Below are 15,312 nucleotides of genomic sequence, written 5' to 3' on the forward strand. Positions count from 1 at the left end.
TGAAGAAATAAAGAGAAAAGAACGTAAATGCATAGGTTTTTTACAAATTTTAAAAATCTAAGTGTGTCTTTAATGATCTTCCAAACCTTTTTCTTTTGATGTTACAGTTGGTTTATTCTTTTGAACTGCAGAGACTTGGTTAGTTGCCTTGACAAAAAAGTCAGCCACAGTGAGTAGAAATTCCATACTCGCACAAACATAGATATCACGTACAGTTGCATCTAGAAGCATGCCTTCTCTTCCTTGTCTGTAACTGAAGTCAATCATCTCATTCTTTTCAACACCTAGTCTCATTTCCACCATTCTGGAGTAGGGGAAGAGATGTGATGGAAGGAGGAAATCAAATAAAGCAATTACTATGCATGTGTAAGAGATATAATGCAAAGGAAAAATACATTTGGGGACAGCAATCATGTGTGTCTCCCCCACCTCCACCTGGTTCCCCTCAACTGATTCCCATTCTAATATAGCTGTTGCATGAATATGGGGAAGGGGGGTGTTTCTGGGTGGGAACCCTGTTACATCACAGGCGAGTGGCAAGGAAAACAATCTCACCAACAAGAATCTCCTTTCCTGACTCTCATGAGATTTTGTGCTCACGGCAAATGCGGGCACAAAATCCCGCTGATGTTCTGTTAACAGGCAGCTGACAGCTGAATTGGAAGACAGCACCTTAGCAGGGCACCATTTTGAACACCCATTAAACGCACACAAAAAAATGGTACAAATGTCATTAGGAGCGCAACTGAAATTGATCTATAAATGGATGAACCCTGGGCCCCATTTATAAAAAGAGCCAGGGATTTTTACAAGTTTGCAGGAGATAGGAAGGCCAGCAGTACAGGGTGGCAGTTACTCCTTTCGAAGTGTTAACGTGAGGTACAAGCATATATGCGCTAGCACTGCTTAAAAAAACACCTTGATGTGGCTCTCTGTATTGCCTTCCGTTTATCATCCAGCATACAATTAAGAAGTTTCACAGTAGCATCCATGGAGCCATCAGAAAGCATCTTGACAGAACTGGAAAGTGTGTGTAGTTTGAACTCTGCTAATTCATTCTCTTCAGATCTCTTTTCTTCAGCAACGTTCATCTGGTTTAATAGAAAAAAATGACATTAATTTTATCTAATCATACACTTATGCATTTTTAAAGGAAGAAATTCATGTTTTTGAAATAAAGAGACATTGGGCCTGATTTTACCAGTGTTGCACCTGTTTTCGGGCATGAAAAGGTGGTAAAGTCAGGCATGAGGCCATTAACGTGATCCGCGCCCACGCAGATGTCCACTTTACTGAGGCCCAAAAATGGCCACGATCCAATTCTCACCTGAAATGGGCACAATGGCAATTTAAATACATTTGCATGCATTTAAATTGAATTAATGAACTGCCCACAGAACTTTATCAGCATTTCCCCCTTAACCATCGCGTTTGTGCGTCCAGATTCAGCGCAAAACAGATCTGCTTGGCAAAGGTCTGTTTTGGGTGCTCCAGCTTCTGAAGAGGTAAGTTCAGCACTTCCAACGGCTCTCTGACTCAGATTGGTGGTGGGTGGGGAGAGAGGTGGTGAGTCAGGTGTCCAAATTGTTCTCTGATGGGTGGGGGGGCAGATGGATCTCTGGTGGGGAGGAGGGCCCGTTGCCATTTTGCAGGCAATTGGGGGTGAGGGGTCGCAAACAGTCTGTGTAGCAGGGGGGTGGGTGGATAATGCGAAAAGTTATGTTGTACGGGTGGGCGTGATGTCTGTGGGGGCCATCACTCCTGGTCCGCTTTATCCTCTTTTTGCAGCCTGGAAGCGATGTGACAATGGCACAACTTTCAATTTTTTTTCCTAACTGCACATGCGCAGTTCAGATCGTTTCAGGCGCACTAAGCCTCGTCTGCAGCACAATTCAGACTCGCAATTTTCTTTTCAGGCTAAATGTGTATGGGGGCGCCTGAGAACAGATTTCCAAGTCTTATCTGAATTGCGCCCAGATTCAGTACTTAGAATGAAAATGGTAAAATCGGGCCCATTCTGTCAAAAGAAATGTGGGCACAGAGTAAAAGTACTCAAGTTTGTTTCACACTCAAAAGGTCATAACATTAATATGTAAATGTAACATGGACAAATTATTCGATTTCTCCTGCAGCTGGAATTCTCTGGACCCGCTGCAGTGAACAGAGATTTGGCCAAGTGCCAAATTCTCTGTTCTCACTAGCAGTGGTGGTAGAACAAGAATGGCTGAAGATTTCTGGCCACATAGTTAAAGTTCAAAGTCCTCGAGCAACAGCACTATTTTCTTTGACGATCAAAATAGAATGCATTTACTGGAATATATACGTTCCCTGATTGCTTAGCTAATTAAAATAGTTCAGGCCACAGCTGTGTTCAGCTATTAGGTCTCATCCATGCCAGTGTTCACCGCACTACAATTTGCCTCAAGATTCAAATATGCAAAACAATCACAAAATTGTTCCAGCACAGAAGGATGGAAAGAAAAAGAGATGATTTTGGCCACTAAACAACAGACATCTGAAAATGTGGGTCAATGGACATTGGATGAGCACAGGACAGGACATGGCTGTGATTATCCTACTGTAAGTATCCTAGGAAATTTCACAGAACACAGGCCCTTCGGCCCACAAGTTGCGCTGATCATATCCCTATCTGCTAGGCCTACCTATTACTCTCAATCCCATTAAATCCCATGTACTCATCCAGAAGTCTCTTAAAAGACCCCAATGAGTTTGCCTCCACCACCACTGACAGCAGCCGATTCCACTCACCCACCACCCTCAGTGAAAAACTTACCCCTGACATCTTCTCTGTACCTACTCCTCAGCGCCTTAAACTCATGTCCTCTCATAGCGACCATTTCAGCCCTGGGAAATAGCCTCTGAGAATCCACCCAATCTATACCTCTCAACATCTTATACACTTCTATCAGGTCACCTCTCATCCTTTGTCTCTCCAGAGAGAAAAGACCTAGCTCCCTCAACCTATCCTCATAAGGCATGTCACCCAATCCAGGCAACATCCTTGTAAATCTCCTCTGTACCCTTTCAATAGCTTCCACATCTTTCTTGTAATGAGGCGACCAGAACTGCGCACAGTACTCCAAGTGGGGTCTGACAAGGGTCTTATAAAGCTGTAGCATTATCTCCCGACTCCTAAACTCAATCCCTCAATTAATGAAGGCTAGTACACCATATGCCTTCTTGACTACATCCTCCACCTGCGAAGCTGATTTAAGAGTCCTACGGACCCGGACCCCAAGGTCCTTCTGATCCTCTACACTGCTAGAGTCCTACCCTTGATATTGTACTCCTTCATCCCATTTGAACTGCCAAAATGGACCATGACACATTTATCCGCATTGAAGTCCATCTGCCACTTCTCCGCCCAGTCTTGCATCCTATCTATGTCACGCCGCAACTTCTGACAGCCCTCTAGACTATCCACAACACCACCAACTTTCATGTCATCAGCAAACTTACCAACCCATCCCTCCACTTCCTCATCCAGGTCATTTATGAAAATTACAAACAGCAAGGGTCCCAGAACAGATCCCTGGGGCACTCCACTGGTGACTGACCTCCATGCAGAAAAAGACCCATCCACAACCACTCTCTGCTTTCTGCAGGCAAGCCAGTTCTGGATCTACAAGGCAACAACCCCTTGGATCCCAAGCCCTCTCACTTTCTCAAGAAGTCTTGCATGGGGGACCTTATCGAATGCCTTGCTGAAGTCCATATAAACTACATCCACTGCTCTTCCTTCGTCAATGTGTTCAGTCACATTTTCAAAGAACTGAACCAGGCTCGTAAGGCACAAACTGTCCTTGACAAAGCCGTGCTGACTACTTTTGATCATACCAAACTTCTCTAAATGTTCATAAATCCTGTCCCTCAGGAGCCTCTCCATCAACTTACCAACCACTGAGGTTAGACTCACCAGTCAGTAATTTCCTGGGCTGTCCCTGTTCCCTTTCTTGAATATAGGAGCCACATCCGCAATCCGCCAATCCTCCAGAATCTCTCCCGTCTCCATCAACAATGCAAAGATCATCGCCTGAGGCCCTGCAACCTCTTCCCTCACTTCCCACAGTAACCTGGGGTACATCCCATCCAGTCCCGGTGACTGATCTATCTTGATGCTATTCAAAAGTTCCAACACATCCTCTTTCTTAACGTCCACATACTCCATCTTCTCAGTCTGCCGCAAACCTGCAGTACAACCACCCAGATCATTTTCCACCATGAATACCGAGGTAAAGTATTCATTAAGCACCTCTGCCATTTCTACTGGTTCCGCACAAACATTTCCCTCTTCACCTTTTATAGGTCCTATTCCTTCACATCTCATCCTTTTACTCTTCACATATTTGTAGAATGCCTTAGGGTACTCCTTAAACTTACCCGCCAAGGCCTTCTCATGACCCCTTCTGGCTCTCCTAATTTCCTTTTTAAGCTCCTTCCTACAACCCATATACTCCTCTAGATCCTCAACAGTGCCTAGCTCTCTGAACCTTCTGTATGCCCTTCTTTTCTTTTTGACTAGGTTCATTACAACCTTCGTGCACCACGGTTCCCGTAACCTACCAAAACCTCCCTGTCTCATCGGAATGTTGTCGTGCAGAGCTCCAGACAAACATTCCTTGAAAATCCGCCACCTTCCTTCGGTACTTTTCCCCAAGAATACCTCCTTCCAATTTACTCATATAATTTCCTGCCTGATAGCTTCATATTTCCCCTTACTCCAGATAAACAGTTTCCTAGTCTGCCTGATCGTATCTCTTTCCAATGCTATCGTGAAGGAGATAGAGTTATGATCGCTATCCCCAAGATGCTCTCCCATCGAGAGATCCAACATTTGTCCAGGTTCATTAGCCAGTACCAGATCAAGTATAGCCTCTCCTCTCGTAGGCTTATCCACATACTGTGTCAGGAAATCCTCCTGAACACACCTAACAAACTCCTCCCCATCCAAACCCCTTACCCTAGGGATATTCCAATCGATGTTTGGGAAATTAAAGTCTCCCATCACGACAACTCTGTTATTACTACATCTCTCCAGGATCTGTTTCCCTATCTGCACCTCAACATCCCTGTTACTATTGGGCGGCCTATAGAAAACATCCAGCAAAGTTACCGACCCCTTCCTGTTTTTAACTTCCACCCACAGAGACTCCGTAGACAATCCCTCCACAGCGTTCACCTTCTCTACAGCCATGACACCATCCCTGATCAACAGTGCCACTCCCCCCCACTCTTCTGCCTCCTGAAACATCTGAATCCTGGCACCTGAAGTACCCATGGCATTTCGACACGGCATTTTCTTGCTTATTAATAGGAACTGTCTGCAATACTATAGCTGACCTACATTTATTTCATTGTTACACAACTGTATTTTTAATTATTGTTGTTATTGAATGCAGTATGGGTAAAACATGAGCAAAAGGCAGACTTCAGCATAAATCTAGCAGACAACTTGTTATAGATAAAACACATCTCAGAGACACGCAAAGTTAAAGAAAGACAAAATAACTTTATACTCAGCTGTTCCGTCTGGAAAACAGGAAGGAAAATAGAATGATGTCAGCCCGGTCACTTCATAAAATTATTCTATTTTTTAAAAAGATAAAGGCTTCATCCTGATAAGCTTGACTAGCCATGACCAGAAGAATTTCTAACCTTCATAAACCAGAAGAAATATTGTTACCTTTACGGAGAGGCTAATCCCTGGTGACTTTGGAAAATCAAAATCACAAAGAAATGCATCAACACACTTACATTTCTAAGGCAAATCTCTGGCCATGGAGACAAAATTGAATGCAGTCTTCATGGAGGAGGATGTGAATAATTTGCCGGGTGTTAGCGGTGGAAAGGTGGTAGGACTGGAGGGTCTCAATGACATTATTGTTACTAGAGAGGTGGTGCTCGACAGACTGGAGGGACTGATTGCGGACAAGTCCCCAGGACCGGATGGAATGCATCCAAGGGTTCTGAAAGAAATGGCGGAGGTGACAGTGGATGCCTTGGTGGTTATTTTCCAAACATCGCTGGATTCTGGGGAAGTGCCGGAAGATTGGAAAACGGCTAATGTTATGCCGTTGTTTAAGAAGGGTGGCAGGCAAAAGGCAGGGAATTATAGGCTGGTTAGTTTAACGTCTGTTGTAGGTAAAATGTTAGAATCCGTCATCAAGGAGGAAATAGTGAGGCATCTTGAGGGGAATTGCTTGATAGAGCAGACGCAGCACGGTTTCGTTAAAGGGAAGTCGTGTCTGACAAATTTATTGGAGTTCTATGAGGATGTGTCTAGGGCGGTGGATAGAGGAGAGCCGGTGGATGTGGTCCTTCTTGATTTTCAGAAGGCATTTGACAAGGTACCTCACAGGAGGTTATTGCAGAAGGTAAGGGGGCATAGAGTTGGGGGTAGGGTGTTAGCATGGATAGAAGATTGGTTGTCAAATATGAGGCAGAGAGTGGGGGATTAATGGGTGCTATTCGGATTGGCGTTTGGCAACTAGTGGAGGTGCCCCAGGGGTCGGTGCTGGGGCCTCAGCTATTTACCATTTATATAGATGATCTGGAGGAGGGAACCGAGTGTACGGTGTCGAAATTTGCTGATGACACCAAGACTGATGGAACGGCAAGTTGCGCGGAGGGTGTGGAGAGTCTGCAGAACAATCTAGATAGGCTGGGCGAATGGGCCAGAAAATGGCAAATGGAATTTAGTGTTGGCAAGTGCGAGGTGGTCCACTTTAGTAGGAATAATGGTAGGAAGGACTATTACTTGCGTGGCAAAAAACTGCAGCAGGCGACGGTGCAGAGGGACCTCGGGGTCCTTGTGCATGAGTCGCAAAAACCCAGCCTGCAGGTGCAGCAGGTGGTCAGGAAGGCGAATGGGATGCTGGCCTTCATAGCGAGGGGGATTGAATATAAAAGTAGGGAGGTCTTGCTGCAGCTGTGTAGGGCATTGGTGAGGCCACAGCTGGAGTACTGTGTGCAGTTTTGGGCGCCGCACTTACACAAGGATATTTTGGCCTTGGAGGGAGTGCAGAGGAGGTTTACTAGGCTGATACCGGAGTTGAAGGGGTTGAGCTATGAGGAGAGGCTGAATAAACTAGACTTGTACTCGTTAGAGTTTAGAAGAATGAGGGGAGATCTCATTGAGACGTATAAGATGATGAATGGGATGGATAGGATAGAGGTGGAGAGACTCTTCCTGCTCAGAAAGGACAGTAGGACTAGGGGGCACAGCCTCAAGATAAAGGGGGGACGGTTTAGGACGGAGTTGAGGAGAAACTTCTTCACTCAAAGGGTGGTGAATCTCTGGAATTCTCTGCCTGTTGAAGCTAAATATTTTTAAGACGCGGGTTGATGGGTTTTTGATAAGCGAGGGGATTAAGGGTTATGGGGAGAGGGCGGGAATGTGGAACTGAGCCACCACAGATCAGCCATGATCTTATTGAATGGCGGGGCAGGCTCAAAGGGCTAGATGGCCTACTCCTGCTCCTATTTCTTATGTTCTTATGTTTATGTTCTTATGTTCAAAATGAATCCTGACTGCTCCATCAAACACTTCTCTAGACCTAGGAAAATACATCCTTTGTCCAAAACCCAGGAGAAGCAGAAGGTACGTCACATGATTTCCACCACACTGCTAGAAGCTGTAATATTGCTACGTGAAACAGAACCCAGACAGCCTACCATTTTACCAAATGACAGGTAGCAGTAGAAAGTCCTCTGTCCAAACAAATTGCTTGTCTCATCTACTTGGTGTCATACTGGAAACATCAGAACTCCTGCATTGGTACCTATAAAACTATTTCATCAGTGTGTGTCTTCTCCCATTTCTCTTTTGGAAAAATTAATTACCCTGCAAAAATTTTAACATCTGAAGGAATGCATCATTGACTTTTGATTCTGGACTCGCATGAAACCACAACACTTATTCTTACCTCTATCTTGTGCCCCTCATTCCATGCTCCCTCTTTTATTGTATGAGTGCAAAAATATTGTGCAACCTAGTCCTGTATTTGTGTATGTGGAAAATAAACGAACCTTCTTATTTTACCTTACCTTGAGTTTGCTGAGGGGTTATTAACAGAGGAGTGCATCATTCCAAACTGAAAGGTTGGGGAAATTACACAATCAATTATTAAAGGCAAAATCAAAAATACAAATGGGTAATGAGGAGAAATCAAGGCTGTTTAAATTAAACCCCTCCTGTCTGTAACATAACCCACGATTTTGGCCAGAAACTATCCCTTGAATGTTTCAAAGCATGGAAAATCAGAGGTCTTGAGAGCTGGGCGTGGTTAGGTTGGACAAGTGGTTCAGTGACACAGTTAACAATTCAGGTCATCAGATCAGTTCTGTTGAAAGGTCAATGTCAGCCCCATTACTTCATGGAATCATTATTTTTAGAAGACAAAGGTATCACCCCGATAAGCTTGATCAGCCATGACCACAGGAATTTCTAACCTGGCCAAAATCCTGGGTGCACGAGCGAGTGAGAGAGGACAGTGGGCATGTGAGAGGGGGCAGCAGGCAAGTGGGAGTGGACAGGCGAGTCTGGTAAACCTTCTGTACATTCCTTTTACAGCAAAAACATCCTTCTTCAAATAAGACCAAAGCTGCACACAATATTCCAAGTGTGGTCTCACCAAGGCCTGTATAATTGCATGAAGACATTCCTCCTCCTGTACTCGAATTCTCTCACTATGAAGGTCGACATACCATTTGCCTTTTTTACTGCCTGGTGCCCCTACATGCTTCCTTTCACTGACTGGTGTACGAAGAAATCCAGGTCTTATTGCACACTCTCATCTCCTAATTTGTGACCATCCAGATATTTGCGTTCCTATTTTTGCTACCAAACTGGCTAACTTTTTGATTTTATTTGATTTATTGTCACACGTATTAGAGCACGGTGAAAAGTATTGTTCCTTGTGTACTACACAGGCAAAGCATACTGTATATAGAGAAGAAAAGGAGATAATGTAGTGTTAGCTATGACTGTACATGTAGAGAAAGATAACTTAATGAGACATAGGTCCATTCAAAAGTCTGATGACAGAAAGGAAGAAGCCATTCTTCAGCCGGTTGGTATGTGTCCTCAGACTTCTATATCTTTTTCCCAACAGAAGGTGGTGGAAGAACGTACGTCTGGGGTGCCTGGAATCCTTGATTATATTGGCTGCTTTACCAAGGCAGCAGGAAGTGTAGAGTCAATGGATGGGAGGCTGGTTTGAGAAATGGACTGGGCTTTCTTCACCACCCTATGTAGTCTTTTGTGATCTTGGACAGAGCAGGAGCCATACCAGGCTGTGATATAACCAGAAAGAATGCTTTCTATGGTGCACCTATAGAAATTGGTGAGTTGCAGCAGACATGCTAAATTTCCTTAGTCTTCTGAGAAAAGAGGCGTTGGTGGGCTTTCTTAACTATAGTGTCGGCATGGAGGAAACGAGGACAGGTTGTTGGTGATCCGGGCACCTAAAACTGAAGCTCTCAACCATTTCTACTTCGTCTGCATTGATGTAGACAGGGGCGTGCCCTCCACTACACTTCTTGAAATCAATGACTATCTCTTCCATTCTGCTTACATTGAGCAAGAGATTATCATCGTCACACCAGCTCACCAGATTTTCTGTCTCTTTCCTGTACAATATCTCTCTGTTGTTTGAGATCCAACCCACAACAGTGACATCATCAGTAAACTTGAAAATCGAGTTCGGAGGGGAATTTGGCCAGTCAAAGGTGTATAAGAGTATAGTAAGAAGCTGAGGACACAGCTTTGCAGAGTACTGGTGTTGAGGATGATCTATACTGCATCTGCCAATCATTTGCCCACTCACTCAACTTATCCGAATCATACTTAAGGATCTCTGCATCTTCCTCACAGGTCACACTCTCATCTAGATTTGTGTCATTTGCAAATTTGGAGACATTACATTTAGTTCCCTCATCTAAATTAATATATATAGTGAATAGCTGTAGTCCCACACTTATCCCTGCGATACCCCATTGTCACTGCCTGCCGTTTGGAAAAAGGCCCGTTTATTCTACTGTTTCCTGATTACCAAACAGCTTTCTATCCATCATAACACACTTCCCCAGTCACATGTGATTTAATTTTCCAGGCTAATCTCTTATGTCAGACTTTTATTGAAAGCCTTCTGAAAATCTAAATAAACCACATCCACTGCTCCTCCTCAACAACTCTATTTGTTACACCCTCAAAGAATTCCAGTAGATTTGTCAAGCATGACTTCCTTTCATAAATTCATGCTGACTCTGTCCAATCCCGCCACTGTTTTCCCAAATGTTTTGCTGTAAAATCTTTGATTAATGGATTCTAGAATTTTCTCCATCCCTGATGTCAGGCTTAGTGGTCTATAATTCCCTGTTTCTTCTCTACCTCCCTTTTTAAATAGTGGGGTTACATGAGCTACCTTCCAATTTGTAGGCATTGTTCCAGAGTCTATGAAATCTTGGAAGAAAACCACCAATGCATCGACTATTTCTTGAGTCATTTCCTGAAATATTCTGGGATGTAAAGGGATGATCAAGCCCTGGGGATTTATCGACCTTCAATCGCATCATTTTCACAACACCATTTCTTGACTAATACTGATCTCCTTCAGTCCCTCCCTCCTGTGTTCCCCAACATTTCTGGTGTCTTAATTGTGAAAATGGAACCAAAGTACATCTTAAGTTGGTCAGCCATTTCTTTGTTCCCCATTATAAGTTCCCCTGTTTCTGATTGTAGGGAACCTATGTTCGTCTCCGTCAATCTTTCTCACCTCATGTGCCTTTAGAAATGTTCACAGTCAGTTTATATGTTCCAGCAAGCTTACTCTCATAGTCTATTTTCCCCTTCTTAATCAATCTCTTGTCCTCCTTTGCCGAATTTTAAACTGCTCCCAATCCTCGGATCTGTGATTTTTCTTGGTCAATTAGTATTAGATCCAAGGGAGAGCCATTCAATCTGCAAGTTCCCTTGTAAGCCATGGTTTGCTACCTTTTGAGCTATATTTTTGTGCCAGATGCAATAAACAATTGCAGTTCATCCATGTGACGCTTGAATGTTTGCCATTGCCTATTCACGGTCACCACTTTAAGTAGCATTTCCCAATATATCATTACCAACTTGTGCCTCATTTCATCATAGTTTATTTTATTAAGATTCAGGATCCTGGTTTCAGAGTCACTCTTCACCTTGGTGAAAAATTCTATTATGTTATGATCGCTCACCCCAAGATGTCCCACACCACTAGATTGCCAATTATTCCTTTCTCATTACACAATACCCAGTCTAAAATGGCCTGTTCTCTAGTTGGCTCTTCAACTATTGGTCCAGAAAACTACTTTGTATACACTCCAGGGATTCCTCCTCTCCAGTAGTGATTAATTTGATTTGCCCAAGCTATATGCAGATTAAAAATCACCCAATTATAGATGATCATTTATTGCTTGCATCTTTAATTTCCTGTTTATTGTCATTACCAACATCACTTCTACAGTTTGGGAGGGTTTATATACAACCCCTACTTGTTTGTACTGGCTGCACCTCCCCAGAACCGGTCCTAGTGCCGCAGCAGTATGAAATCCACCCCCTCATGGTAGGGCAGCATGGTGGCACAGTGGTTAGCACTGCTGCCTCACAGTGCCAGGGACCCAGGGTTGATTTCTGGCTTGTGTCAATGTCTGTATGGAGGCTGCACGTTCTTCCCGTGTCTGTGCAGGTTTCCTCCGGATGCTCCCATTTCCTCCCACAGTCTGAAAGACGTGCTGGTTAGGTACATTGACCCAGACAGGCGCCAGCGTGTGGTGACTGGGAGAATTTCACAGTAGCTTCATTTCAGTGTTAATGTAATACTAATAAACAAACTTTAATGTTTTTTGTCTCTTGGTATTTCTTAGCTCTACCCATTTAGATTCCACATTGCTGGAACTAATGTCCTTCCTCAGTATGGTGTTAATGTCCTCTTTAATCAGCAATGCAACTCCACTGCCATTACCTTTTGCCCTGTACCAAATACCACTGGATGTTCAGTTCCCATCCCTGGTACCCTGCTGCCATGTCTCCATAATCCTGATTATATCACATCCATTTACATCTATTTGCACGATTAATTCATCCACTTTATTGCGAATGTTCTGTGCATTAAGCCACAAAGCATTCAGGCTCAGCTTTTTAACATTACTGGTCCAGTTCCCAATATTTTTCGCTGTTTGAATTTGGTCCTTTGTTTTTCTGCCTATCACATTTCATATTCCCTTTTATCTTTGGCTTTTGTCCTTGATGCCCCCCCCCGCCCACCCCAACTCCACGCATAGGTTCCCGTCCCCCTACTATTTTAGTTTAAACCCTCCTCGGACACGCTAGCAAATGCTTCCCCTAGGACATCAGTCCCTGCCCTGCCCAGGTGTAACTGTCCTGTTTATATTGGTTGTACCTCCCCAGAACTGGTCCCAATGCACCAGCAATATAAAACTATCCTCCTCACATCATTGCTTCAGCCATATATTTATTCAAAGTATCCTAGTTCTTTTCTGACTAGCATGTAGCACTGGTAGTAATCCTGAAATCACTATCTTTGAGGTCTGACTTCTCAACTTTTTTCCTAATTTCCTATATTTTGCTTTTAAGACCTCACTCCTTTTAGCTACATCACTGGTACCGATGTCTACCACGACCACTGTCTGTTCACCCTCCCCTCCAGAATGCCCTGTAAGTGCTCCGAGACATTCTTGACCCTAGCACCAGGGAGACAATATGCCATCATGGAGAATCTATCGTTGCCACAGAAACGCCCATCTATCCCCTTACAACTGATCACTAGTTCATTGAAATTACCACAAACTCCCCAAGCATTATGGAGAAGTCTGTCTATTTACAAAATTATTGTGGACTTAATTAACCTTATATAGTTTTTATACAGGCTTAAAATATTGTCAACCCGAAACCGTTCCCCCTCCCCACCCCCACAACAGCTAAAAAATCAGGGAGTGAGCTCACCTTCATATAGCTGATTGTCTCAGATGGCTGTTAAGTGGCTATGGATCAATGACTTGCCTCTAATATTTGCCAGTCAAACAGAAAGAATGGTGGCCACTGCTGGGTCTACAGGTAGTTCTCAATAAAAATTGGTATTGTGCAGCACGCCTGGAGTTTCACTGGAACCAAACCTCAGTGTGAGAAGGTTCATCAGGGTGGTAGTGGAAGGACTACGGTGGAGGCCTCTATTTCAACGATGGGTGCAAAGCAGGAGATGCCACCCCCACCCTGACATCAAGCTCCTGTGCTTTTAACTAGCACAAGGACACTTGGTCTGGACACTCATTGCCATAGGCAAAATGTTAGTGGGAGTAAATAGGTGATAGGCATGGCATCACTAACATTACATCCAATTTTACATTCCCTCCACCCCGCTTACTAGTCCATCCCAGATGTGGATGCCTGTTACATATGAACCACCACAAAAAGCTACAAACATGTATTTACCAAACAACCAACAATGACTTTCTAGCAGTACAACGCCAGTCCAATGCTGGCATCTCCATATCATTTCTAGTAGTAGCCAGAAAAGTCACATTCTAGTGTATAAAAATTAGCAACGATTCATGTGATTCATTTTATATTGAATATGAAAATTATGCACTACAGTTGGCTTATTGATTCTATTGGCATCCATTCTAGGGAACCTTAGAATATGTATATTGCTGAGAAATGCATTTGCATCTTTAAATCTTTAGCAGCAAATAATAATTCCCTTGCATTTCTTCATGGGCTCTATCTTACACTCAATCATCTTTGAAATGGACCAGTCACATGAACTTCCTTTTTCTAAAGCATTAGTTAAGAAACCTGCTAGAAGCTTCTCTACCATGGTCTACCACAAGCCTATTTTCAGTGGTCAATATAGGTGTTGAGATTCTTACAGTTCCGCATGCTATAAGATTGACCTTAATTGGTAACCTTGTAAATGGGGTTTTAGCCTTTTGTTCACCATGAAAGCTTGATGCTGAAAGAGAGCAACTGAAAGACGTTCTGGGGTATAATGGCTACCCTGATCAGACCATTTCACACTTTATATCGTGCAAATTCAAACAGTCATCACTTTCAGCCTTGAAAGGTACTCTAAGCTTCATATTAATCTGGAAGGACAAGGTATCTCAAAATTTGAGCAACAGGTAAAGCTAGTTGTTTCACACTGCTACTATGCCGTGACAACACAAGTAATATTCGTCACTAACTGGATGCTGCCTTCAAGCCAAAAAAGGTGTTCTGTGGATAACATAAATGAGTAATGTGGTATAAAAATTTCAGTGCCAGTGTGATGCTAGGTATGTGGACTGAATATCCCATTGACTAGTGGGTTGTATTAAATATGTCCCTTCTGCGATTTGCAACAGGCCTAGCACACACCGTATCCAACCAGCCCATGCTTGCAAAACAAATATGTCCAACATTAGTTGCAGTTCTGATATTGAATAACGTTTTCTAAATAATTCTCAATGTGCTAAAAATTTAAGCTGACAGTCCATTTAGGATTGTCAGAGTCAGACCTTCAGTGTGGCACATTTGCATGCTTTGGAGGCTACATAAATTAATACAAAGGACCTTGTTCTTTGCAGGTAGAAAGAACATGTACTTTGCTTGCTTCAGCTAAACAAAATAAACTGATTCATTCCTGGTTTAAATTTTCAAACAACGCTTGGCAGTTGACCGTGAGTCATTATTAACTATTACATTCAATATGATGACACCTCTACCAGAGTCCATGTGCCATCCAATCAGCACTCTCTTCTCATACAGCATAAATTGTTGTTTCCCTGGCATTAGTATTCTGTTGATTGCCCAGATCAGTTCAAGAAAAAAAGCTTTGACCAAATGTTTTTCTCCCAGCAATGTTCGAGTTCAGTACTACCAAATGACTGTTCATGTATTCTTACCAAACCAGACTCATCTAGAAAACAACATAAATAAATGCTCTAAAATTTAATCCAACAGGTTTATTTGGTAGCACCACTTTCGGAGCACTGATCCTTCATCCCTCACCTAATGAGGAAGCAGCGCTCCGAAAGTTCATGCTGCCAAATAAACCTGTTGAACTTTAGCCTGGTGTTGTGAGACCTCTTAATGTGTCTACCCCAGTCCAACACCAGTATCTGCACCTCATGGCTAAAATGTAATCTTATGACAATCCCATATCAATGCATGGTGGCACAGTGGTTAGCAGGGATACTTCGTAGTGCCTGGGACGCAGGTTTGATTCTCAACTTGGGTCACTGTGCAGACTTCGCACAGACATT

General features: G+C 43.3%; 1 protein-coding gene across 4 annotated transcripts in view; it reads right to left on the reverse strand.

Annotated features, from left to right (window-relative positions):
* The window catches only part of vps13a (vacuolar protein sorting 13 homolog A), a 405,759-nt gene that overhangs the window by 176,840 nt on the left and 213,607 nt on the right, over positions 1-15,312 (reverse strand). For all 4 annotated transcript variants that reach the window (XM_080188886.1, XM_080188884.1, XM_080188883.1 and 1 more), the window contains exons 37-38: positions 919-1,091; positions 87-304 (exon numbers count right to left, since the gene is read on the reverse strand). In XM_080188886.1, coding sequence (XP_080045012.1) covers positions 87-304; positions 919-1,091 — 391 coding nt within the window. The remainder of the gene's footprint in view (positions 1-86; positions 305-918; positions 1,092-15,312) is intronic.

This window comes from Carcharhinus amblyrhynchos, chromosome 5 (assembly GCF_965287045.1).
Source record: "Carcharhinus amblyrhynchos chromosome 5, sCarAmb.v2.hapA, whole genome shotgun sequence".
NCBI lineage: Eukaryota > Metazoa > Chordata > Chondrichthyes > Carcharhiniformes > Carcharhinidae > Carcharhinus > Carcharhinus amblyrhynchos.